This window comes from Myotis brandtii, unplaced genomic scaffold (genome assembly GCF_000412655.1).
Source record: "Myotis brandtii unplaced genomic scaffold, ASM41265v1 scaffold550, whole genome shotgun sequence".
NCBI lineage: Eukaryota > Metazoa > Chordata > Mammalia > Chiroptera > Vespertilionidae > Myotis > Myotis brandtii.
The window spans coordinates 3091214-3118703 of record NW_005370043.1 but is presented as its reverse complement, the minus strand read 5'-3'; the positions used below and the strand labels follow the sequence as shown (position 1 = coordinate 3118703).

The window sequence follows — 27490 nt, the reverse complement described above, 5'->3', positions numbered from 1 at the left end:
CATCTCTTGAATGTTAAGGCAGGAGGTTTTCCTGATTCTGCAGAGGTATTTCCCGCATGCAAGAAAGGGGGGACCTCTCTTTGTCCAGGTACCTGTTTTACATGTCGTGTGTAAGGTGTTTCTTGAGCTTCAGTGTAGAGAATTCAGATGTCTGCTGTTTATATTTGGGCCTCTACAGCATGTCTTAATCTCAAGGTGAGGGGATGAACAATCTCTTACTGAACATGAGAGCAAGAGAAGCTAATCAGATGCCTACAGGGGCCAGGCAGTGTCATGCTTGAATCAAGTAGATGAGGTATTTAGACAGTAGGGGTTGTGGTGGAGCCAGAACTCATGAACATCTATGACTCAGCCTAATTTGGCTTAAGGCCCTAATATATGGGTCCTGAATTTTCAAGAGCATCTGGAAATCTGAATTTCTGTATGAATTGTTCTCATTTTAAAATGTTATACAGATAATTCAATTTTTTAAAACATTGGGAAAAAGGTACCATGTGGACATAGAATTGATTAGTAATAGGCCCATTGTGTCCTGAGGTCCACCAGTTTGCAGTCCCTGCTTTTAACAGGAGAGGCAGTGATACAACATGTGAAGAAAGGACTACCCTCATAGGACCAACTGTGGACACATGGCAGTCTGCGGAATTGCCCACCTGCTCTGTCACATGCTACCTGCTATTTTGTTTCTCGGCTCTCTGCACCAGCTCTTGCTGAAATGCCACATTTCTCGTTGTATTTATCTGTGACAGAAGAAACCAATGATGAGCCCTGGCCGGTGTGGCTGTGTTGGTTGAGCTTATCCCATGCACCAAAAGGTCACTCACTGGTTTGATTTCTGATGAGGGCACATACCCAGGTCGGGGAGGCAACCGATCAATGTTTCTCTCTCATATCAATGTTTCTCCCTCTCTCTCTCCCCCTCTCCCTTCCTCTTCTAAAATCAATTTTTAAAAATTTTTTAAAAAAGAAAAGAGGTGTATCTCTTTAAAAAAAGAGAGACCAATGAGGGATTGTCAAGGGGTACCATGAGGTAGGACTGCTTTTCCTTCTAAATGTCCAGGGGGAAAGAGTGACACATTAATCCAATGTCCAGTACTGCTGCAGCCAGCCAGACCCTGCAGGCCTGCTTGCAGTGACAAGTAGCCTTTAATAAAACCATGGGATATGTTGCAACTTCCAGTCTTTGCTCTGAGATTTTCCTACCAGGGTCAAGTGGCTTTATCTGAGTTTGTTATTCAGGTTCCTAATAGCAACACAGGAAATGGATTTTAATTTCTTTGCTGGCTGCTCTGTTTGGGGGCTATTTAATGAGGATCCAGTTGCAGTGCAGCTTTGGCAGCAACAGTGCCTGAGTTGGTAGGAATGTACCTAACTGATATATTACTTTAAAAAGTTTTGCTTGTGGTATACTGTATATATATATATTTAAATATATTTTATTGAATTTTACAGAGAGGAAGGGAGAGGAATAGAGAGTTAGAAACATCGATGAGAGAGAAACATTGATCAGCTGCCTCCTCCACACCTCCTATTGGGGATGTGCCTACAACCAAGATACATGCCCTTGACCAGAATCAAACCTGGGACCTTTCAGTCCGCAGGCCAATGCTCTATCCACTGGGCCAAACCGGTTAGGGCTGTTTGTATATTTTTATGGATTGAGGTAGAGAGGTTATAAATAATTTAATGTCTTGATTCAAAATGGCTATTCTTGGGGGAAACTATGTTGGGATGTGTTTGGGATTCTAGAAAAAGAATATTAGACTATTCTACTTTTAGGGAGCAAGAACTGTGTATATTTATGTTTATTATAAATCTAGGGCATTGCTTCTCAAACTTGAATATATGTGAGCATAATCAGGGAAGTGTGTTTTATTTTTAAAAAAATGTTTTTATTGATTTTAAGAGAGAGGGATAGAAACATCAATGATGAGAGAGAATCATTGATCTGCTGCCTCTTGCATGTCCCCCAACTCAGGATTCACTGTATTGCCCTTCCTCAGATTCTTGGAGTGTCATTCTTTAAGAGAAGACTGATATATTTATTCCAGGAGGCCCTCACAGGTTGAAGTAATTGCACCCCTGTCCCTGCTACATCAGGGGCTTTTGGGACTACCTTTCAGCAGCACCCACTTTAGCCAAATCTTGAAGCAGCAGTTGCTCCCATTGGTTTTAGGCTTTTCTCAAGTCTGTCAGTAGCTCCAGTCTTTGGCTTTACCCTTAAAGGCACTTTACAACTAGAGGGTGGGAGACTGGGTGTTCCTGAGCCCAGCAAGCTGGAGTCTAGAGGTCTTAAGGGCACAAAATCCAATTTGAGGGATGAGGCTGGATCTTATGAGATAAGATTTACTGGCTTGGTTAGGGAAACCTGCCCCACGCTTTTTGTCTTTTTTGGAAAATTACTGAACTCAATCAAACAGCATAAAAGCTTTTTCCTAATATCCCAGTCCATACAAACCAGAGTCTTGGCTAACTTCTTAGCAATGGCCTACCCTTCCTTTATCAGAGCCCCTTTAGCTAATAAAGCTTAAAGGTGTAGTTGTCATGTATAGTGCACATTGTGACTGAGACAAAAGTATATAACAACCCCTACCATCAAATAGAGGGAGGTTAGACTAACGGATAGGCCAGGACTCCTTGCTGAATCATTCCTCTGTCAGAGCTTACTTTCCTTTACCCCCAGTTCTACCGTAACTTCAAAATATGTGCCCTTGGACAATCCTACTTATTTTCCTCAACTCTTCAAAAGTATTAGGGAAAAAGTGAGCTTCACTTTCTTATTGTAAAATACAGTGTGTCCCCCGAAAATGTATACACACTTTGAATAATTATAAAGGCAGTGTATTAAAATACATTTCATTTTCAAAATGTAATAGAAATCAGTTGTTAAAGTATGTATACACTTTTTTTTGGATACCCTGTATAGGTAAATCCACACAACTTTAAAGAATATTTTTTATGACTATCTGCAAGCCTTTTTCTAAAGATCTAGAAGTGCTGCATTTTCAGAAATTAGAGATTCTATCTAGGGTAGAATGAAAATAGTTGATTCTTAGTTAAAGTTGACTGCTATCTTTTCTCATTTAGCCATTTCAAATCTGTCTTGTGTATGAAGAGTCTGTTATCCTTTGGTTACAGAGCATTACTAAAACCACTTTAATAGATGTGCAGTGCTAGAATTTGGTCTACTTTCTGGAAAGCCATTCCTGATTCAAAATGGAAGAAAAGTTGATTTTGTTGCTTACTCTGCAGTAGCAGCCACAACTTGGGTAGTGGGGGTGAAAAAAAAGGGGGGGGCAAGTTGAAAATTAAATATGAGAGTTGCAAATTTTTTACAAAATAATTGTTTAAAAATATTTTTATTAAGTTTAGAGAAGAAGGGAGAGGGAGAGAGATAGAAACATCAATGCTGAGAGATAATCATTGATCGGCTGCCTCCTGCATGCCCCCTACTGGGGATTGAGCCTGTATCCCGAGCATGTGCCCTGACTAGGAGTTGAACTGTGACTTCTTGGTTTATAGGTCAGTGCTCAACCACACTGGCCGAGCTGCAAAAATATTTATAAATCTCCATCAGCTAGGTAGAAACTAGCTGTATTAGCCAATAATGAATTTACAAACTGGTATTTTGGATATTATTTTAACTGTTGTACAAAGCATTTGAGGTCTGGCTTCTGCTGAATTTTCAGCTCTTCCTTTCACATTACTCTCCCTGAGATTCATTGTACTTAGCCACACTAATCTTCTTTCTTTTCCTTGAACACACCAAGCTCGTCCCTGCATTGGTGTCTGTGCATACACTTGGCTTTCCCTCTACCTGAAACACTGGTCCTGTAGGTTGACTTAAGCTGGCTTTTCTTTTTTTTTAATCCTCACCTGAGGATGTTTTTTCATTGATTTTTAGAGAAAGTGGAAGGAAGGTGGGGAGAGAGAGAGAGAGAGAGAGAGAGAGAGAGAGAGAGAGAAACATGGATGTGAGAGACATCGATTGGTTGTCTCTCACATGTGACCTGATGGAGGGGGCGAGGGAGGGAAAGAGGGGGCAGTGAGGACTGGGGACCAAACCTGCAACCGAGGTACATGCCCTTGACTGGAATCAGGACTCTTCAGTCTGCGGGCCAACACTGTATCCACTGAGCCAAACTGGCCAGGGCTTAAGCTGTCTTTTCTCATGATTCAGGGCTCTACTCAGATGTCACTTTCTCAGGGAAGACTTTCCTGACTATGTCATCTAAAGCCCTTTGTCTGTTTTATTAGCCTTATGAAGCTTATTACTATTTTACATTATAATTTCACTTGTTAATTTTCAGTCTTCTCCACTAGAATATATTTAAGATTTTTTTGTTTGAATTTCCCAAGTCTTTTTATAATGTACTAGAGGCCCGTTGCACGAAGATTTGCGCTATAGGCCTTCCTTCCTCTGGCTGCTGGCACCGGTTTTCCTCCAGCACCCTGGACCCAGGCCTTTGGTCCAGCCGCAGCAGAGAAGCCAAGCCTTGAGACTAGGCTTCTCCACTCCAGCCGCAGCGAGGCTTGGCTTCTCCGCTCCGTCCACAGTGGAGAAGCCCAGCCTCTTCAGTCTTCAGTCTTCAGTCTTCTTCAGTCTTCACTGGGGCCGGAGCCTTCAGTATTTGCTCTGCACCTGCGTATGCAAATAAACCCGCCATCTTTGTTGGGTTAATTTGCATAGTCATCCTGATTGGCTGGTGGGCGTAGCAGAGTGACACCAATTTGCATGTTTCTCTTTTATTAGTGTAGATTATTTCTGCATACATTTTTGTATTTTGTATTGTGAGTTTATCTTCAACAGAGCTTTATTTATGGGAATCCTTCATGCCCTGGTTGAGGGTAGGTCTTATCAGAGTTTTACATTTCTTCTGCCAGATGTCATAGAGTTATTGCCAGCCTAGGGCCACTTTCTGTGTTAAATTTTGGGGTTGGGGATTCTCAGACCATATAGTAGTACAATTCAAGTCTGAAATTGACTTGTGGAAAGGCCTGTGGTTACAGATTATAAGAGGAGATACTTTTTGCTCTCAATTCAGAGATTTTTTTTGTCATTGTGTGCCAATGAGCTAGTTGCTATTTTTTTTTTTAAATTTAAGATTTTTATTGCTTTTTAGAAAGAGAGGAGAGGGGTGGAGAGAGAAAGAAACATTGATGTGAGAGGAAACATCAATTGATTGGCTTCCTCCTGCACACCCCTTACCAACCTGGGCATGTGCCCTGATCTGGAATTGAGTCAGTAACCTTTCATTGCACAGGGCGACGCCTAGCCAACTGAGCCACACCAGCCAGAGCCCAACGGGCTAGTTGTTTTTCTAGTCTGCTTTCTCTCTCTTTGAGGATTCTCACTTTATATTGGTGCTTTGTTCCAAGTTCCTGTTTCAGGTAGGCCCAAGAACAATAAACAGCCACTTTCCAGTGCAACTGGAAAGGCTTGACCTCATTTACCAGTGTAGTTTTCCACATTTTTGGCCCTAGGCTGGGGATCCTCCTTGCTTTCTTGCAAGCTCAGCTGTGTATATTGTTATGTAGCCAGTATTTCTAGGGGTTCTGACAGGAGAATTTTTAAGTTACCTACCCAGCAGTATTGCCAGAAGCAGGATCTCTTCCCTGAGAATCGCTAGCTCATTGCTGTAGTTGTAGCATCCAACACAGTTGCCTGGCACCTGGGGAAGGAGTTTCAATACATAATTGATTTGTGGAATTGGACGTTTCCATAAGAAACCATTTCTTTTCCCCGTAAGGAAAGCCAGAAGTTGTGCTCCAAATTCATTCATATCTAGCAGCCAAAATAGTTAGTGTCCTGTGCCTGAACATCCCGTGAAGTATTAGTTTTCCTATTTTTTTACTTTTAAACTTTAAAACTTCAGTGCTTTCCTAAGAACATGAAGATGCTGTTGCCAGTTGCTAGCAGATTTTTCCAGCCCCATAAATTGGCAAATTGAAAACATCCCTGGGCAACTATTACTGCCCAGTGTCTCTTTTATGCTGGCACTTTGAAAGTTCTTGTGCTGATTAAATTGACCTTTACAGTGGCTCAGCTAAGAATAGCAACTATAAGACCTGGAAACTCTTAAGGAAAATGTTGTTAGTCCCACAGTTTATGCTGCCACCAAAGAGATGAGATAATTTTTTGCATATGTGCAAAAGGCATACTGTTCATCCTTTTCCATTGTAAAAAATGTTCTTTCCAGTTCGGTGTTGGTCATTCTTGCTGTTTCTTTGTGCCTATGCTTTTTGTTTAGTGACCATATGTGCCCCATATCTTGGGAGTCGGTCACTGTGGTACCAGGACTTGAAGGCACATACCTGTAAACACGAGGATCCCGATGGTCATTGCCACAGTCCTCCCTGAGGTAAAAGACCTCAGCCTAAAAGCACAAGTTATTTGCACAAAGTTCATTTATGTGAAGTTTGACCTTTCTAGCATTTTTTTGGCCTTGGTGTTTTATGCAGATGAAAACTGCCAGGAAGAAGGTATCTTTAAAATGCAAATCTGAAAAAGAAATTAATAAAATGCAATCTGATCTTGTCACCTCCCTGCACAGTCTGGTTCCCGCTTACCTCAGCCATTCCTAGCTAAAGTGCTTTGCTTGTTTCCTTTCCTCAGCCTGTAAAGTTCTCCCCGTCCCTCTTCCCTGGTTACTAACTTTCCAACCATCCTGACGATCTCAGTTTCAACTTACCTTCCTCCCAGAAGCTGTTCTGGACCTTTTTATGACTAGCTCTTAGGTCTTATAACTCTCACTGAATCATGTATTTTCCCTTCCTATCACGTGATTACATTATTATTATTGCTATTATTATTTTCATGAGACTGCAAACTCCTCAAGGACAGGGATCATGACTATTTTTAGCCATTTTTCTATTGTGTTCCCCACCTCCAGCTCAGTACTGATGCAGGGTACTCAGTATGAAGGAAGGAATGTAGACCCTGTGTTCCACACTGGGATGAAACACCATTCTGCTCTTCAGAAAATCAGTATGTGAAAGTATGACCTTTTGAGCAAAGAAGGGAGGAGTCCCGTGTTGCCTCTCCTCCCTGCCAAGTAGAAAAGGAAAGATCCTGTTCTCAAAGTCTAAGAGCTGCACAGAACAGGATCCTTATCTTTTCCACCAAAGACAAAATGTTGATTTTATTTGATTTGGGGCTTTTATTGGGTTTATTTAAGCAACTGAAGTGTAAAAGCAACTGAGGAAGTATAACTTCACCCAAGGAGGCTATAGCTTCATAATAGGTAAAAACTCAGGCTCTAAAGTCTGACAAACTAGATTGCTCTACTTCCTAGAGGCAAATTACTTAGCCTCTCTTGGCCTCAATTCCCTGATACTACCCATTTCATAGTGTTGCTTACAAGTTCAGATAAAGGAGTACCTGTAAAGCATTTAAAAAACAGTGCCTGGCACATAACAGGTGTTCAGTATACATTAGCTATATTATTCACCCCAAGTTGCTCTGTCTTCATGAAGGTTGCGTTGCCATTGTTTCATTAAGCAAACCTTTGTGTGCCAAGCACTGTGCTTGTACTGGGGATGGGGGAGGAGGATAAGGAGACAGAGCTCCTGCCCATAGGGAGAGTGCAGTTCATTCTCTGGTTCCCCTCTAAAGAGAGGGGTGGGAGGGATATTTACTGGTCACTCCTCAAGAGTTGGCCTGAACAACGTATGTGTGTAAAGTGCTTAAAGATGCTTGGGAGAAAAGCAAAGGATGGTCATAAAGGGTGCTGAGAATTTTTCATATTTGAACTTTCCATTGCATGCTCTCGAGTTCCTTTGTCTATTCTTTGTGTCTCTGGAACAGCCAGTGAACTTTACTATTCTGCAAGAGTTCTAAGTGAATGCAAAGTGCTGTTTGGATGATCTTCCATGCTGGCAATAATGGCTCACAAAATAATATTGATATTAAAAGCTCAGAGAAGTTAAGTAACTTACCCATGCTCACACAGTTAATAAGCATAATGGGCTTAATAAGTTAATAAACTGGGTTTTGAACCCAGGTCTGACTAACTCTTGGTCACTTCTGCCTGACAGTAGATCTTGAGCATGAGTGGTCTGTGAGAGCCCACTGGGCAGCCCACTGGGAGAGGGTGGAAAGCACCAAGCAGCATTTGCACATCACCGTTCTTTGCTGTCACTTTGAATGAGAGGAGACAGAGGTTATAGGAGCTCTTGAGTTGACTCAAGGCTGTTATGACAGAGGGGGTGGGTGGAGGGTAGGATAATAAAGCCTTACTTAGGGATGAAGGGGACATTAGAGAGCATCTTAATAAGTCTTAGGACCACTCAGGAGCTTAACCAAAGTTCTGTTCCTCTATTGTGGCAGAGCTGGGACCAAACACAAGGCACCTGGATTTTTTTCTCACACCAGCAAGTCTCTCTGTCTCTGGAGGAGTTCACCTTGACACATCTCACTACCCCAATCTTCATTTTTTTTCTTTGCTAAAGGTCCATGAGCCCACTTATATACTCACATTCCTTAACTGCCCACTGTCTTTCCTTTCTCCTGCAGCAGAAAATGATAATTCCATAATCAAAACCATCCCAGGCAGCTTGGGGACACTGTCTGGGGGCAGAGGGAGGACAGGGGGCAAGATATATTGGTTAGTGTTTGGAGGACTCTGGATTAAAGGATGCTACTACAGTTCTGCTCTCCCTGGAGAAAAGAGCGGGGTCCTGTTTATATCAGGCTTCCTGCCTCAGGGGATGGAAGAGCCAAGAGAAAAGCTGACACCAGTAGGTCATGAGGATGCCACTTGTTTAGATTTCAAACACGTTCCATTCCACGCCTCACTTAGGACCAGTTGGCTACTGTGTGTTCAGAGCCTGGACCTCATCTGGTAAATTTTCCCGAGGCAGAAGTATCACTGGATTCTTTAATGTGTCAGGGTATAGACAGCACAGCCTCTTTTAGAAACTAGGTGGACATTTTGAACTGTGCTCTTGTGAGCCAGTGTCAGAAAAATGGTATTTCCAGGCTTGTTAGACTTGGGAGAAACTTTTTTTTAAAAGATTTTTTTTTTTTTTAGAGTAAGAGGAAGGGAGAGGGAAAGAGAGCTAGAAACATCAATGATGAGAGAGAATCATTAATTGGCTGCCTCCTGCACCGTCCCCACTGGGGATCGAGCCTGCAACCCAGGCATGTGCCCTGACTGGGAATCAAACTGTAACCTCCTGGTTCATAGGTCGATGCTCAAACACTGAGCCATGCCGGCCGGGCTGGGAGAAACTTTTTGATATCCTTATGAAAGCAGTGTTTTACTCTGAAGTCAGAGAGTGTGTGTTCTAGCAAAAGTGAGCACAAATCTGCTTTCTCTATGTGCGCCAGGCCTCACAGGTGATTGTATTCTGTATATGGTATACACAGGAAGGCAAAGATAGGAAGAATTGTTTGCAATATTGTGAAACCCTCATTGTCAGAGTTTACAAATGCCTTTCCCATGTTTCTTCTTCTTAAACCCCTTTACACGGGGGGGGGGTGCGGGGGGGGCAGGTGTGTGTAAGATTCTTTAAAGACCAGGAAACACCTGAGGATGTGTGGTGGAAACCTGCACTGAGCCAGGGATCTGGTTTTTAGTCCTTATGGCTTCAGGTGCCTGTATTGTTGCTCTCCGGCCCCTATCCCTGTAGACAGTCACTGGCATGCTTGTTTATACCCTTGGCCAAGTAGACAGACTAGGAAAGCCAGGTCCAGAGAGCATGAACTGGCCATGTGACTTAGGTTTCCACTGGCAGGCATCTGCCCGGATGTGTGCTGTGGGCAGGGTCAGCCTGAGTAGCAGCAAATACAATACTGTGGTTTGAGTTTCTTTGCTGAGCAGGGTTTTTTCCCTTCTTAACTCTGAGCTTCTTGAGGATAGGAACAATGTCTTATTTATCTTTGCATAGTCCTCTTACCCAGCTCAGTGCTTAGCACAAAACAGTGTTCAGTAAATCCATGTGTTACTTCTTTAGAATAAAGAAATGTTGAAAGCCAGATAGAGCAGGTGATTTATAGGTCTCATCATATACATTGGGGTCCAGAGAACATTTTGGGCTGAAGTTCAGGTTGGCTGGTGGGATATTTCATATTTAAAGTATGAAGTGTAAAAAATCTTTTTTTTTAATTTTAATTTTTTTCCTTATTGATTATATAAGTAAAAAATCTTTTTCACCTCCATTTCCATTCCCCAGTTCTGCGAATAGAATTTGGCAAAAAACTGCTAGATGGTTACCCAGCAGTACCTTTTCTGTAGCTGTCCCTGGGAAGGGACAGTATGAATCCTATATCCAGTCCAGATTATTAAGAGATCATTCAGTATGCTAAACATGATCTAGCAAATTGAATTTGGACTAGGTCACTTGAGCAGGTCACCTCTTAAAAGTGAAGAATTTAGTAGCTGGTTTTTTAGCCCTTTTTTGAATCACAGTGTAATTAACCTTGGAGATCTTGTGTTTTGAAGGGAGGATGGAATGCCTAACTAGATGCTAATCCTAATCTTAGAATCCATACTGCATTAATTATTCCAGGAACTTTCACAGAAAAGCTGGTTTTATTTAAAACCACTGCTAATTACAGGAGAATCATCACCTTGTTACCAGCTGAGTTTAAATAGCACTGGAATATCCAGTGTTTCTGCTTGGATATAAAGAAAGTGACATAACCCTTTCCTGTCTGAGAACTCTGCTCTTTACCAGTCAGTTGTGTGTGCTGAATCCTCTTCTTTTTTTTTTTTTTTAATGTGGACCCTTAAAAATTATTGATTGATTTAGAGAGAGAGAGAGAGAGAGAGAGAGGAGAGAAACATTGATTTGCCATTCCACTTCTTTATGCATTCATTGGTTGACCCTTGTATGTCCCCTGACCGGGGATCGAACCCACAACCTTAGCATGTTGAGACGATGCTCCAGCCAACTGAGCTTCCTGGCCCAGGGCCTCTTCTCCCTTTAATAAACCATTCTCCCTCCCTGCTTACATTTGCTGTCCTGTCTAATATTTTTTTCTTAATGGAATAAATATTGATACAAACCATTTTGGTGGAGAGTGAGCAGATGACCAGAAAGAGGGGGATGAGAAGTAATTTAATATGCTAAATTTTATTTATTTATTTTTTAGGATAAGGAAACCTGTGTGGGTACCAACAATCAGAGCTACATCTGTGACACAGGACACTGCTGTGGACAGTCTCAGTGCTGCAACTACTACTATGAACTCTGGTGTAAGTTCTTGCCTGGAGGTTTCTTGGAGCCCTGGGTGCTGGTTACTACCTCTGCTCATTGTCATTGGAAAACTGTGGCCTGGTCAGCCTTTTTCGCATCCTCTCGGCGGCAGTGTTGGCAAGTAGAATCCATTTCCTGGTTCCAGAAGTGATTCCTCTGTAGAGGAGGAGCGCTCTGATGCCCTTTGGACATTGTGGGCTAGAGACTGAGGAATATGGTCTGGGCCTTCTTCAGAGGCTGTGGTTACCAGGTCGCTGCAGAAACTCCGCCTGGGTTCTCTTTGATGCTCATTTCTGTGTGTGTCGAGCAGGGATAACCTTAGATCTTTCCATGGACATCCCAGACTCCCAGGCTTGCCGTCTTTGTGAAGAGAGGTTTCAGCAGCTAAGCTGCTGTGAATGCCGAGCTGGGCTCTGTGAATGGCTGTAAATCCATTTTTTAAATAAGAACCACAAGGTTTCTGGTCAGTGTGGCTCACTGGTTGAGCGTCGACCTATGAACCAGGAGGTCACGGTTTGATTCCCCGTTAGGGCACATGCCTGTTTACGGGTTCGATCCCCAGTAGGGGGCATGCAGGAGGATTCTCTCTCATCATTGATGTTTCTATCTCCCTCTCCCGTCTTCTCTCTGAAATCAATTTAAAAAAAAAAAAAAAGAACTACAAGATTCTGGAACTCCCCATGGAGCATCAAGGTGCTACTTCTGTTTCTGAGAGTCCCTCTCAAAGTCTCAAAGGGATAATCTTTCTGTAGCTCCTGCCTACAGAGCCCTACTGGAGAGAGGGAGCCGCCCGTGCTCTCAAGCTGAAGTGTCTGGAGGCTTTTCCAGTGCACCCAACCTGTTACTGTCAGCTCAATGCCCTGTGGAGACAATCCTTGTCCTGCCACTGGTTTGGTTGAGGCCAGGACCACTTGTACCTTCCAGACTTGCCCAAGGGTGGTGATATTGTTCACTAACACACTTCGTACTCTAATCTCCGTGGTACTCAAACAAGACACTATGGGATGCTGGAGGAAGAATGGGAGGGTGGGAGAGCCCTTAGGGCAGGTGACCATCACTGAAGTGGTTCTCATAACTGTCTGTTGAGAGAGGAAATGACAGACTGTTTCTCCAGATAATTCTAAGCAGCCTGCTACTGGTTTGGTTGAGGCCAGGACCACTTGTACCTTCCAGAGTTGCCCAAGGGTGGTGATATTGTTCACTAACACACTTCGTACTCTAATCTCCATGGTACTCAAACAAGACACTATGGGATGCTCGAGGAAGAATGGGAGGGTGGGAGAGTCCTTAGGGCAGGTGACCATCACTGCAGTGGTTCTCATAACTGTCTGTTGAGAGAGGAAATGATAGACTGTTTCTCCAGATAATTCTAAGCACCCCTCACTCCCTCCATTTGGGAATGAACTTTGGACTTGTATGTCAAACCATTCCCTTATTGCCACCATCACTCCTGCCCCCTTTTCCCTCTCTCCTTTCTGAGTTCCTTATTCCCCCCACATCAGTGATATGGTAGAAGGCAGCTAGAAGGGCTATTATCTGGGATGGAGAGGAAATTAGACTCTTGGCCGGGAAGACTCTCCCTCTAAATGCAAAAGGACCTTGTAGCCAGTGGGAGTGGTTTTTACAAAACAGGACCTCTTTTCACCCTGGTCTTTCCCGTTTGAGGACTGAGGACCTACATGTGTGCCTTTCTGAGGAATCCCAGTTGGGGGTCAAGTGCAGACTCCTCTCCCAAGGGAGAAGATAGATCTCAGGATATCTCCCTCCCCCCACCACCCCAGTTCTCCCATGTATATAAGCAGCCACCAAGGAGGCTCAGAATTATTGTTGCTATTTTAGAAGGGGTGGGGCTGAGGGACTTACTGGAGAACACAAAGTGCCAAGCAGGTGGACAGACTCTCTTTAAATGTTTTAAAATGCAGATAACCACAGGGTTCAAATTCTCCCTCCCACTCCTTGTTAAAACAAAAGTCGAAGCCAGGCTGCCAAAAAGCCACAAAGCTGAAAGTTTGTTTTTCTGGGGCCTGGCCCAGGCGCATCAGTTGCGGAAAGGGATGGAGTTGATGGCTCCATCTCAAACTGACAGAGCCTCCTGGGTTGTTGGCAGAACAGACTCAGTAGCCACCAGAATCGGGTCACTGAAGCCAGGGCAGGGTGGTGGGGTGGCGGGACAGGGAGACCCAGATGGCTGGGAGGCTTGAAAAAGCCAGAGGAAGAGCTGCATGAGTGGCCAGTTATCTCTCCAGTTATGGTCAGCGGGGAAAGGGGAGGCCAGATGGAAACCAGAATCTGGACGAGGAGAAAAGACTCCCCATTATACCAGTTGGTTCATGCTTTCTAAGTTCTCACCTGTGCTCAGAAGGGCTTCTTGGTCAGGAAATGCCCAGAGGGTGTCCCTCCCCCCTGAGAATTCTTTGGTTTTCCTCCTTATTAGGGTCTTGGCCTTCACCTGATGTGTATAGAAGAGAGGTTGAGTGTCAGAATGTGCCGTTTCAGTTCTCATCAAAACTGCACTTGAAACCTATTCCCTCTAATTGCCTCTAAACTTTGCCTAAACCATGGGTCCTCAAACTTTTTAAACAGGGGGCCAGTTCACTGTCCCTCAGACCGTTGGAGGGCCGGACTATAGTTTAAAAAAAACTGTGAACCAATTCCTATGCACACTGCACATATCTTATTTTGAAGTAAAAAAACAAAACGGGAACAAATACAATATTTGTATTTGCATGTGGCCCGCGGGCCGTAGTTTGAGGACCCCTGGAAACCATGAAAGCAATGGGCTTGGGTTATTCTTTTTGTCTCTTTACTTTGGAAGGAAGAAAATATCAGCCAGGAAATCCTTGGCAAAAGGCCTCAAGGGGAAAAAATGCCATTTGCACCAACCCTTTTATCTTTATTAAGTTGAATTTTCCTGTGTGCTGAGGACTGTCATTCACACACACATATGTGCACGCGTGTACACACACACACACACACACACACACACACACACTTGCACTTTAACTCATCATTCAATCATGTATTCGTTCAGCAAACCCTTATTCCAGTGGTTCTTGAACTTTGGCAAGCATCTGAATTTCCTGGAGGACTCACTAAAGCACAGTTTTCTGGGCCCTACTCCCAGATATTTTGATTCAATAGGTCTGAGGTGGACCTGAGAATTTGCAATTCTAACAAGTTCCTGCTGAATGCTCTGGCCTCTTCTGTGTTGGAAAATGTGGGCAGATACAATCCTTGCCATCAAGAATGGCATCTCCTAGCAGAGAGAGGAGATAAGACTAGGTGCCCCTGTAGTAACACAAAGTAGAGAGCGGAATGTATTTGCCAGAACTGCTGTCAATGTCCAAAGGAGAGTTTGCTTTGGCTGGATAGGAGTCAGGCAGGCCGCGTGGAGGAGGTAGCATTTGAAGTGGGTCTTAAAAAGGTAGATAGGATTTAAACACATGGACAAGGGTAGAATGATTTTCCAGGCAGAGGAACACCATAGGCCAAGGCCCAGTGAGAAAGAACAGAGTATGGATCACATTGTTAATCTTTCCCCTGCGGCTTGACTGGGAAGAAATGGCGATAACATGGGTGCTGATATGCACAGAACTCTCCTAGTGCCAGGCACTCAGCAGGTTCTTCATGCACATCGTCTCATTTCACCGTAAGAACACCCTGCGAGGTACACGTATCATCCTGTGTCTCTGGACCAGGGGTACGCAGCTGAGTATAAGGTCAGTGCTTCTCACTCCAAAGCCATCCAGAAAGCCAAGTGCCAGGCTGGAGGGTGCTGGGCCCAGGTCATGGAGGGTCTCAAATGTGCTTATTTACTTTCCACCAAAGATGCCCTTGATGGAACAGAGAAAGCAAAACAAAACAAAACAAAACCAACAACAACAACAACAAAAATGAGACCTGGGGAGGCCAGGAACATACTCAAGGCCAAAGAGCCTGAACCTGGACCTCCCAGTTCTCATCCCAGGGTTCTGTCCATTCACCCAGCTCCACTTTCTAGGGAGAGGTCAGAGTTAGGAATTTCTGCTCCTAACATAATTTTGGGGAATTTCAATCAGGCATCAGTTTTCCCTGTTGGGGCTTTAATGAGGCACAGGGGAGTGTTTCTAGACAGTGGAATTTCCTTGAGATGACATGAAACAGATTATTAGCAAATCCAGTTAATGCTCCCCATCTTTTCACATATTAACCTTTTTCTTAATTTTTAGTTTGTCTTAAGATACCCATTGTTGAGCTGCTCTTAAGGAAGGCCCAAGGCACTTGCCATGCTGAGCAGAGTGGAGAGTGGGGAGTTGGGGCCTTCTTCTAAGCCCTGACTAGGCCCCACTTCCCTAGCTCTCCAGGCTTCAGAACAAAAGCAGGTTGATCAGTGTAGATGGGTTGGTTTTCCAATGAATTTAGACAAGAATAGAACCTAGAAGCAGACTTTGGACTTGTTCCTCACTCTTGCTTTTTTATGGATTAAAAGGGCAATTTAAAACCCTTCTTACCTGTAGCCATGCCTGTAACAACAACAGTAGTAATAATAAGCTGGGGAACTTACTATATACCAGGCATGGTTCTGAGTATTTTGCATATATTGGCTAATTTTCCTCACAGTGACCAAGTAGGTAGAGAGCATCAATCTCCCCATTTTACAGATGAGGGAAGTAAAAACATGATCAGTCACAAAGCTAGGAAATGGTTTTGTGAGCTGGGATTTGTACCCAGGTTGTCTGCCTCTTTTCTTTTCTATTTGCAGTCATGCTTATAGGAAACTTGTCCGGTCTTTGAGATAAATTGCCAGTCCTCTGAAGTCATTTCCCAAATTCAGGCCTTTCCACAGTGGTAGTGGCAGGAGCTCCTGCTGAGAGGTATAAGGAGCCCAGGGGGTCACTTACCTCCTGTAAAAGGAGAGCTAATTTACAGTATGCTGTGGCTTCCTAATGAGGAATTTCCTGCCAGTTGGGGAGTGGTGTTTTCTCAAGTTTATTGTGAACTCTGGGGCACATTGGACTCTGATTGTTTTTAAAAACATGTTTCCATTTTGCTTAGCATGACAAATGATCCCCACCATGAGGTCACAAATTTCAAAGTTGTCATTGAGGGATTTACTCTCTGGGTAGGTATGTGTTTGGGAAGGAGGGCATGCTGTCTTTCACCGTGTGTTGCTTTCATTAAGTTTTCCTTTCTTAAGCTCTTCCTTGTTTGTGAAATCTAGCAGAGAGATAAAAAATTGGCACAACTCCATTAAGGACTAGTCTGGATATTCCCCCTTGAAAGTTGATAGGACACTGCTTTGACTAGAATGGCTCCCAGGAGGATCCGTTTTGTGAGGGTCAGACTAGAATGCCTTCTACCTTCCATTAAGTGGATGCCTTCTACCTTCCATTAAGTGGGACCAGCTCATCAGAGGTCTTTTTTGGACCTTTACTATAATAATACTATGTCATCATATGTACCACTAGGCCCATTCTGCTCCCAACTTTAGTTTTCCCATAGTTTTAATTCACACAGTAATCCAGTTGTCCTTTTCTTCCCCCAGTCCCATTTGACCTGCTTAATTTTTCCTTTTTTTTTTTTTTTTTAAAAAGGCCCTGTTTTTCTATTATACTTATAGTTCAGTGGATCTCAGCCTTTTTCTGGATCAAGGATCTGCTTACGAATCTGATGAATCTGCCCTAGCTTGTTTGGCTCAGTGGATAGAGTGTCGGCCTATAGACTGAAGGGTCTCAGGTTTGATTCCGGTCAAGGGCATGTACTTCAGTTGCAGTCTCGATCCTTAGGTCATGGTACATGCAGGAGGCAACCAGTCGATGTGTCTGTCTCACATTGATGTTTCTCTCTCTCTCTCTGTCTCTCCACCTCCTTTTCACTCTCTCTAAAAATCAATGGGGGGAAAATCTGCTGAACCCTTTAACCCTTTGTACACCATAAACGTCTATAGACGCAGTGGGGATGGTTTCTGTTTTGGACGCGTGGCAGTTAACTGGTTAAATACTCTCTCTCACCAGAAAAGCCTATAAACTCATTGCATCAGTCAGGCTAGGTTATGCTGCAGTAACAAACAAGTCCAAACCCCTAGTGGGTTAAAATAACAGGTTTACTTCTCACACTGTAGTATGTGTATGTCACAGGTTGGTTGGGAGCTTTGTTCCCACTTCATCATCCTCTGGGACCAGACAGACCCTAAAGTCACTCTCTGGAATGTTGCCAATTGCCATGGCATAAGAAAAACTCACGGAGAGTCTCACATCAGCAAGAAGTATCCTGGCCTCTAAAAGATGTGTCATTTCCAATCCCAATTCATTAGTTAAAGCCAGTCTCAATGCCTCACCCAATCAAAAAGTGGCTAAGAAGTTCAACCTACCCACATGCCTAGAGCAGGGAAAACCAGAAATATTTGGCCAGTGTGAAAACCGATGCAGGAGATTTTTCCTATTAAAAGCTTGTTTTTGTTTTGTGTGTGTGTTTTTTTAAGCATGTTTAAAAGCTGAGAACTATTGCCTTAGATCATGTATATTGCTGCATGAAAGTTAAAAGTTGGTTTACCTTCAGGTAAGAAACTAAAAAAATGACTCAAGAAGTAAAAAAACATTAGAGTTAAATGTTGATTATCTAATGCAGGGGTGGGGAACGTCCAGCCCCAGGGCCATATAGGGCCCAAGAAACCATTTGGTTTGGCCCTGCCAGTGAGTTAATTAAATGTTTGATTGAATATAGCATGTTAATTTTTAAGTTGATAATTTTATATAGCCCACGAATGATGTTATAAATATCCAAATGGTCCTTGGCAGAAAAAAGGTTCCCCACCCCTGACCTAATGGAAGAATGTATTTTCTAAATTATCAACTAACACAGAAATATGAAGGATATGCCAGAAAAATAAGAGAAATATAGATAATATAAAAAGAGTGTTTAGCCCTAACCAGTTTGGCTCAGTGGATAGAGTGTCGGCCTGAGGACTGAAGGGTCCCAGGTTCGATTCCGGTCCAGAGCATGTACCTTGGTTGCGGGCACATCCCCAGTGGGGGGTGTGCAGGAGGCAGCTGATCGATGTTTCTCTCTCATCAATGTTTCTAACTCTCTATCCCTCTCCCTTCCTCTCTGTAAAAAATCAATAAAAAAATATATTTTTAAAAAGAATATATTTATTTTTTTTAAAAAAAGAGTGTTCAGCCCAGAATCTTTGTGACTTTTAAATACATTTGGAGTCAGGCTCTTCAGCAGAATGCACTGTGCTTATTTGTGGAGCCTTTCTCCAATGCAGTCCCACCTGAGAGGGTGAGAGCTAACTAGATTGACCCGGAGGAGATGTTACAGGATGGCAGCAGGTAGCCAGTTCTCTCCCAGAGCTCCTTTCTGGCCTCAGCACCATCCTCTGGGCTCCGCTAGCAGTGTCTGTCTAATCTTCAGTCATCCAGCAACAGGAGAGAAATGTAAGTTGAATAAGCAAATGTCAATAGTGAATCTGGGAAGGGGAGGAAGACTTCTAACTTCAAATTAAGTTTATGTTCTCTGGTTGGGAATGAGGTTTTTCTGTCTGCTGATGGGGAAATGGGGAAAAATTCCTCTTCCCATCACCCTCCACCTGTCCTGTTGCCAGGGCTCTGCAGAAAGTCCCACTGAACACATACCACAAGCAGTTAGGTGCCACACAGCTTGCCAGAGCCCGGCAGCTGTGCTGCCTTGCCATCTCACCCTGTAAGGCTGGCTTTGTGGGGAGATTCAGTGGGGACACCCCTGGGGAACAGAAAGAGCTGTTGCCAGAGGCCACACCTTAAATGTCCGTGGGATCTTTCAGAATAGTGTGTTTTGGTACAAACGGAAAAAAAACAGGATTCTCTTCATTTATAGGTCTGTCTGTAGGGAGAAGGAAGCCTTTAAAAAAGCATACAAAAAAACATGATGTTAGCTCATTCTGGCAAGAAGTACATGTGGAAATACTTAACAGTTTCTAAACAGATTTATAATTATAAAGCAGATGATAAAAACTAGATGTAGCATTTGTAATGGAAAAAAATCTGAAGTTATTCAGAATAGACAATAAGTGAACAATAATATAATCTATTCTCATTTAATAACAACTTACCTGCAAATTGATCCTCAGATAAATTTTTTAAAATATGTTTTTATTGATTTCAGAGAGGAAGAGGGGGAGAAAGGTGGACACCTCAATCTTACCTGCAAATTGATCCTCAGATAAATTTTTTAAAAAATGCTTTTATTGATTTCAGAGAGGAAGAGGGGAGAGAGGTGGACACATCAATGATGAGAATCACTGATTGGCTGCCTCCTGCACTCCCCCTACTGGGGATTGAGCCCACAACCCAGGCATGTGCCCTTGACTGGAATTGAACCCGGGACCCTTCAGTTCGCAGGTCGATGCTTTATCCACTGTGGCAAACCGGCTAGGGCCAGATACATTTTTTAATTTCAAAGAAGTACATTCACCTTAGAAAAATTAGGAAATGTAGATTAGCAAAAAATGAAGGAGCTGGTACCAGAAATATGACCTGTTATCCAGGAATAACCTTGGGATTAACTTCCTGATCATTCCTAGATGTTTAGATACACTTTTTTTTTAAAGCAAAAATTGGGATCATATTTTATACTGTTTTGTAATCTGCTTTTTTATTTAATATTAGAAATATCATTTAAAAATAGTATATATGAATAATTTTTTAAATATATATTTTATTGATTTTTACAGAGAGGAAGGGAGAGAGTTAGAAACATCGAGAGAGAAACAGAGGAAGGGAGAGAGTTAGAAACATCGATGAGAGAGAAACATCAATCAGTTGCCTCCTGCACGCCCCCTGTTGGGGATCGAGCCCGAAACCAAGGTACATGCCCTTGACTGGAATCGAATCCAGGACCCTTCAGTCCGCGGGCCAGCGCTCTATCCACTGAGCCAAACCAGCGAGGGCTCTATGAATAATTTTTAATGACGCCTGTCATTTCATTATATGAATATATTCCCAGAGTAATTTGAAAATCCACCCAGAAATATATTAATTTTTAAAATAAAAACCTGCAAAAATAAAATTAGTCACAGATATATTAAGTTTTAATTTACTTAGTTTTGATTTTTATAATTTGAAGGAAGAAAATAATTGGGGAAAGAAAATTAAAATTTGTCATAACTCACTACTTAAAGATAGGTCACTTTTTTGTGTTTTTCATTCCAGTTCCCCCATGTGTATATATATTTTAAAACAAAATTGCTCATTAATTAAAGAAAGTATTTAGAAAGCTTTTTTGTATACATTTGAAAATTGGAGAAGAGTAACTAAGAACCAGTGGGAAATGAGAAGAAATAATGCACCCGGAGAAAGGAGGGCTGTGGGCCTTCTCCCCTGGTCCTCTACCCATCTCTGGAACAGGGAGGAAGGAGGGGAGGCTGCTAATGGGCCCGAGTCTAATGCAACTGCAGGCCAAAAGGAGGTGGGAGTGGAGTGTTTGTGTGACTAGGAGATGGAATTGTACCGGATTATATCAAGGGCTGAGGAAGTCATTTGCACTCCCTGGGGAAGAGATGGCCCTGAGGCAATTAGAATTTTCCACTTCTAACTTTAGGGATTCTTGCATTGTGGAGGGTACATGGTAGAGAAAAGCCCCAGATCCTTTTGATGATATCAGGAAAACCCTAAGAATTGCTTTATCAGGCAGCCCCTCCGAGGCCCCTTTGTAGTTACTAACCAGCTGAGTTGTGGCGATTTTGAGAGGCTCTTTGCTTTTGGTGAGTAGCCTGATGTCAGCAGCAAAAGTGAGCCTGGAGCTGTCCTCGTGGGAGAAGATGGACACTAAGAAGCTGGAGCATTTTCTCAGAGATCTCTTTTTTAAAAATACATTTTTATTGATTTCAGAGAGAGGCCGGGAGAGAGACAGAAACATCAATGATGAGAGAGAGTCATCGATCAGCTGCTTTCCGTACACCCCACCCTGGGGATCGAGCCTGAAACGCAGGCATGTGCTCTGACCAGGAATCGAACCATGACCTCCTGGTTCATGGGTTGATGCTCAACCACTGAGCCACACTGGCTGGGCTCTCAGAGATCTCTTAACAGAGGAAGAGTACACTGTCCTAAAAGGGGAGCATATATGAGAGCCCTCAAACCTAAAATATGGGAGGACCATTGGGGCTGGAGAGTTGCCTTGGCACTCTGCCCTTCCCCCAAGGCCCCTGGAGGCGCCCAGACTGAGTGGCCTCCTTTACTGTCATTCTTACAATCTGCCCTCTTCCATCCCGTGTGTCTTTCACTTCGGCACAAACATTTATGAAAATGGAATGCAGGTTCTAAATGTGAATTCCCTGAGTGAGGCCTGACAGTTCCAGTGTTGACCAGGTGGGCATTGCTGGGAGCCTCCCTGTTCTGAGGCTGCCCTCTGGCTGGTGTTCACTATGTCCCTGCCTCTCTGTCTTGCTTCCCCACCCCCAGGGTTCTGGCTGGTGTGGACCATCATCATCATCCTGAGCTGCTGCTGTGTCTGCCACCACCGCCGAGCCAAGCACCGCCTTCAGGCCCAGCAGCGGCAACATGAAATCAACCTGATTGCCTACCGGGAAGCCCACAATTACTCAGCGCTGCCATTTTATTTCAGTACGTACCCCAAAGCCCCCCAACTCCACCCTCAGGAGCCCAGGACACCCAGACTGTGTGTATTGGTGGCCAAGGCTCCTATGGGCCTTGGGGTTTGCCTCCTTGCCAAGCACAGAGCAGGCTTTGAAAGTACAGGCACAAGGGGGCAGTCACATTTATACCGAGGAGCCACTCCTGGGGGTGCACGGGGCCATTCCATATCTACGCTGTCTGGGTTCTGACCAGGTCTCTGCTGCTTTGGCAGATTTTTTTTAGGCAGGTAGTTGGATGATGTATGATGTGAGTGAATTGAGATTTAGAGTTCAGTGGTCTGAAATCCTCCCATTTAATTTACTATCATGCTGAGCAGAGGCTGCCATGAAAGGGGCAGGTGTGTGTGGAGGTGACATTTGGACTTTCTGAGAATCAAGAAACTCGGTGACTCACTGAAGGGCATTCACCTGACTTCTCTGGGTTCCATCCATATGACCTCTCAGTTGGTGAAGGCCTGGCTGTGCAGCTTGTCCAAAGCCATTTTGCAGTGCGTTCTATAGAAAAACGTAATCACAACTGTGGAATTTCCATGTAGAAGGGTTAAGTGCTTAATACAGTGCCTGGCATATAGTAAGTGCTCCATAAATGCTAACAATAACAATCAGATCATCAGTGCCTTGAAGCATTCAGCACAGTGAAAAGATAACTCACCTGGCATGTTCTTAATAAGTCTTGGATGACAGGCCCTCACCCTTCACTGGTAAGCCACCCACTCTTGATCTGAGTCAGGATGAGGTTTGGTTTGTCTTTCCAGACCACCTCCAGCCACACTAGAGTGAGAGACAACACAGATTTACAACCTCCCAGAATAAGGCCCTCTTCATGGTATACATCTGGAAGGGTGGGGGAAGAAAAAAGTGGTCAGAGTCCTAAGTTAGGGTCCCTGACCCCAAGGCCTATGGGGCATAAATGGAGGACAGTCTGACCGTGAAACAGGAGACGTGCTTGCATGTGAAGCAGGTCCATTCCAGACAGAAATGATCTCTTGGCCACCCACCACATTTTCCTAACCCTCTGCCTTCACTCCAGGCCATACAGGCAGAAATCTTTGCCTATGAAGCAGCTTTAGGGGCTCTCAGGTTTCAAGACACTGGATTAGGTGACTCCCACAGCCCTCCCTGCCCTGCCCACAACCAAGAGCTGTAGCTGTCACTCAGTGGGTATGCTGGGGTGGGAAGAGACATATGTGTAATGTCTCTGTCCTAGAACAATTGCCAGTGCAATAATTTCTCCTCCCTACCTCCCCATTTTAGGGTTTTTGCCAAACTATTTACTACCTCCTTATGAGGAAGTGGTGAACCGACCTCCAACTCCTCCCCCACCATACAGTGCCTTCCAACTACAGCAGCAGCAGCTGTCTGCACAGTGTGGCCCTGCAGGCGGCAGCCCCCCAGGTGCTGATCCCGCCAGGGGCTCCCAGGGGGCCCAGAGCAGCCCCTTGTCAGGGTCCAGCCGAAGCAGCACAAGACCCCCGAGCATCATCGCTGACCCTGAGCCCTCCACCATCGACATGCCAGACAACCCAGCAGCCACCAAAGCCCCTGGAGTGGAGCCCAGCGGCTCTGTGGCTGACTTGGGGGAGCTGGCCCCTGGGGCCTTCCTGGACAAGGATTCCGAATGTAAGGAGGAGCTGCTGAAAGATTACAGCTGCGAGCAGGGCAGCGCCCTCCCCGACAGCAAGGACAAGACGCCTGGCAGACATCGCCGCTTCACGGGTGACTCGGGCATTGAGGTGTGTGTGTGCAACCGGGGCCACCACGACGACAACCTCAAAGAGTTCAGCACACTTATTGACGACGCTCTGGATGGACCCCTGGAATTCTGCGACAGCTGCCACGTGCGGCCCCCTGGTGACGAGGAGGAAGGGCTATGCCAGCCCTCCGAGGAGCAGGCCCGAGATCTTGGGCATCCCCACCTGCCCCGGCCACCGGCGTGCCTGCTGCTGAACACCATCAATGAGCAGGACTCCCCAAACTCCCAGAGCAGCAGCTCCCCCAGCTAGAGCAGGCCCTGCCTGTATCTGAGAACTTGGCAAAGCAACCAGGGCAGGGGAGAACCACGAGAGAAGCATTAAGTGACTTTCCAAGAAAGTGGTACAGCCACTTGGTCTTTTTTTTTCTTTTTTCCTCCTTTGTTTCTGCATTTTCCTACATCTCCAGGTACAGTTTGGGGTGTGGATGCCCCGCCCCCCATAGAAGCACAGTATTGTGGAGGGCTGAGAAGTTGGTTCTGTGACTCATTCCTCATTCCCCACCCATCTCCCTTTTTTCCTTTTCAAGTCGTATTTCACTACCTGCCTGGTTGGAGGTACTGTGTGTTTAAGAAGTCCCCAAGGAAGGAAGCTGAGACTGTGCCCTGAGGTGACTTAGTGATGGAATGGATTTTTGCTCTGGTATTAGTGTAAGAGAACCTTGCTGTGTCAGTTGGGAGAGGCAGCAGGTCTCAGCCCTGGGTGGAGGAGACCCAGGGGTTGTCATCCCTTGATGCCAGTGTCTGCAGAGCCGGACTTGGGCCAATCCTGTGGGAGGATGAGGGCTGGTGGGCAGCTGTGTGGTAGGTAGGTAAGGGTTTGTTGCATTCCCAAATTCCAGGTGACGAGATCAATGCATCACTACATCCTTGAGGGGCCCTGCCCAGCACGTTCTGGCTGGCCGCAGACTGGTGCAGGTGGAGAAGATTATACTGCCTTCTCTTTGTTTTTCATTTTTTTTAAATAGAAAAAGAACAAAAGCGAGCTGAAAACAAGAGCTTTACCAGTGGGCAGGCAAGAATTCTGTTCTGGAAAAGGGAAGTTTGCGGCTCTTCACTTCGGCCTTCAAAGAGCCAGAGGAGATGCTTTGTGTAGCGGCATGGGTGAAGGCTATCTCTGGACCTTCTATGGGTGCACAGGAAGCCCTGAGCTATAGTGGTGGATAGAGGTGCAGCTTTCTGCCTCTCTGCCCTTTGGTCTCTGCCCACAGGTGACCAGGGCCCTCCCCCAACCCAAGCACACAGGCTGTGGACCTGTCTCACTGTTCTCTGAACAAATGAGGCTGTGGTGCTGAGCAAGGGCAGCCCCAGAGGCCGGTTCTCACACAGTATTTTCTCTTGATTCTGAATAAGTTTGTTGTTGTTTTAACTAACCACTTGGGGGGAAATTGCCTTGGTTATCTGTGGTTTTCATGCCCCCCTCCCCTTGTGAGTCGGGTAACTAATCGTAGCCAATGTAAAGAGTCTGAGTGGCCCCGGGAGGGGGTGGAGGAGCTGGAGAAGCCATCCAGAAGGACCACAGGATCCTTGTTACTGCAGTTCGGCCTCAGATAACCAGTGGAGCTTTGATGGGAATAATCTGAATGGAGAAAGCATGCAGCCGAAACTAACATTCCCTGCCCTGCCCTGTTCATTTGAAGAGTCTGGTTCTTCCCCCACTCTTGAACGATGACATTTAGACTAGGCATTGACCTTATGATAAGAAAGGGAAAAGTATAGACATATACAAAAATAGACAAATCCAAGGCTGTGAGGTGAATGAGTGTCTGCGTTTGAAGTCCACGAAACCAAAATCTATGTTGAACAAAGTGAAGTCCGGATACAATGACTTTTTGGATAACCTGTGTGTGTGTGTGTTCGTTGTGTGTGAGCCCCCAGCCCTGTTTTCCTGTGAATATACTTTGACTGGCAGCCATTCTGTTCCCATTTACCACATGTTTGGAGCAGATATGGCCCTCTCAAGGTAATTTATTTTACGCATTTACTGTTTACTGAACAATTGTCTGACTGTGTACTTGGGTGTATTCAGCAGCATTGTCGACGGCAGTCCCGTGTTTGCCAGAGATACTGTCCTCAAAGTAGAGGTTTTCCTCTACCCATCACTGCAATTTGCACATTGCTCCGTGGACATGCGGAGGCCTGTGTTCTGTTCCCTGTAAATGGAAACATGCTCTGAACCTGTCTGCCTCCCTCGGCTGCTCCTGGCCCTCGGTATCAGCCCCCTGGGGGGTGTTCACAACCACTCGGCACAGAAGGTGAAGGTGGAACTCCAGACCGAAGGCTTAATTGGATCTTCAGGGACAAGCTTGGACTAGCTGTGGCCCAGACGTCAGCCCTGCCCAGAATTGCCAGGAGGTTTGGCAGACACCACAGGGCTTACCTCCCTCTGCTGAGGTCCAGCTCATGCCAGCAAGCCTGTGCGTAGCGAGAGTGGGCGGGAGTGCGTCAGCAGCCCTCAGATGCCTTTCCTTCCACCATTAAAAAAAAAAAAAATCCCGAACAACTCACTGAAGTGTCTCCAAGGACATCAAGTTTTACCAAAATGAGTCCGCCTTCAGTTCACTGATCAAATGGATAAATTCTGGCCCTCTCATGTTTCCTTCCCCATTAGAGTGGGGAACTGGTCTGAGTGTTAAGGTTCACTGCAGCGTCCCACCCTAAAGGCAGGAGTCGGGGTAATGGAACCCGGGAGCGGGGCTTGATTCCAGCAGTCACAGCCTGCCCCTGCTCCAGGAGGCTGCCCTGCATGCAAAGGGAGGTGAAAACGGGGAGTTGAAGGACTAGTTAGGGGCCGGGGAGATTTGGTGGTCTGGTTTTCCAGGTGAATGAGAAGGAAGGGGTTGGTCGAGGGTTTGGTGCTACAGTCAGAAGATTTGCAAATGCTAACACATTCCTGTGTGCGGCACATCACCATTTGTCAGTTATGTGAATTTGTGTATTTTAAGCAATAAGATTCAGCTGGTCAGACCTTTCTGGGCAGTCTCGGTGACGCATTTCCTGTGCTGTGATTGTTCTGAAGACAGAGTGGCTCTAACCACTGTGAGAAGCCCAAATAAAATCAGTCCCAAAAATCCCAATGCGCTTTTTTTCTTGAAACACTTTGTTCCTTTTTCCTCTACTTCAGACTTCAGGGAGTCATGCATCGAGATTCCTAACCACAAGCGCTTTTCCCTTCTCCACACAGAGGCTGAGAGAGTCGCCCTACAGTTGAGGACAGGCTCCTAGGCCAGGCAGAAACTGCAGGGCCAAGAGCAAGCCGGGCAATGCTGCTGCTGAGGCCACGCTTTATGCTGAGGAGTTTCCCCGAAACCCTTCTTCCGCCAAGGGTATATGTCTGATGTTTGAATACTTCGCAAAGTTCCACAAACAGGTTAAAATCAGACCCCCAAAAAGCAGAAGCTGGTTTTGTTAGATACCTCGAAGCTAAAACATGACCCTCAAAAGGAAACAAGTACTCTGAAACCTCTTAATGCTATGATAGAAATGTGCATGGGTGCTTGGCCTTGGAATTTAATATGCAAAATATGTCTTAGTGATTCTTCTACTTGCTGCCCAGCACTGTGCCAGATGCTAAGGAGAATGCAAAAGCTGTACATAAGTCGGGCCCATGCCCTCTGGAAATTAAATTATACTTGGGAAGACAAAAGCACACCCATGTGACAGTTGTTAACAATATGAGGTGGATTAAGATGAATGAGTGGTACAGATTCAGAGACCCCCCGAGGAGTTGTGGGAGGTAGTTTGAGGTCTCGAATACCAGGCAGGGAACTCAGAACTGATTCTTAAGCTTTTGGGGAACCACTGGTGTGCCAACATGTCACCTTGGGACAGTGATTATTCCTAAGACTCATGGTTACTACTTTCTAAAGACTGCCCTATTAAACTTTGTCAGATGTTAAGTCCTTGCTCAAAAGGAAGGAACA

The 27490-nt window shown here is 44.9% G+C and overlaps 1 protein-coding gene across 4 annotated transcripts in view; it reads left to right on the top strand.

Annotated features, from left to right (window-relative positions):
* Window positions 1-26644, top strand: part of WBP1L (WW domain binding protein 1-like) — a 58400-nt gene extending 31756 nt beyond the window's left edge. For all 4 annotated transcript variants that reach the window (XM_005878225.2, XM_014549396.1, XM_014549397.1 and 1 more), the window contains 3 exons: window positions 11099-11201; window positions 21624-21785; window positions 23072-26644. In XM_005878225.2, the coding sequence (XP_005878287.1) occupies window positions 11099-11201; window positions 21624-21785; window positions 23072-23820 (1014 nt within the window). In that variant the 3' untranslated portion in view covers window positions 23821-26644. The remainder of the gene's footprint in view (window positions 1-11098; window positions 11202-21623; window positions 21786-23071) is intronic.
* The last annotated feature ends 846 nt before the right edge of the window (window positions 26645-27490 follow it).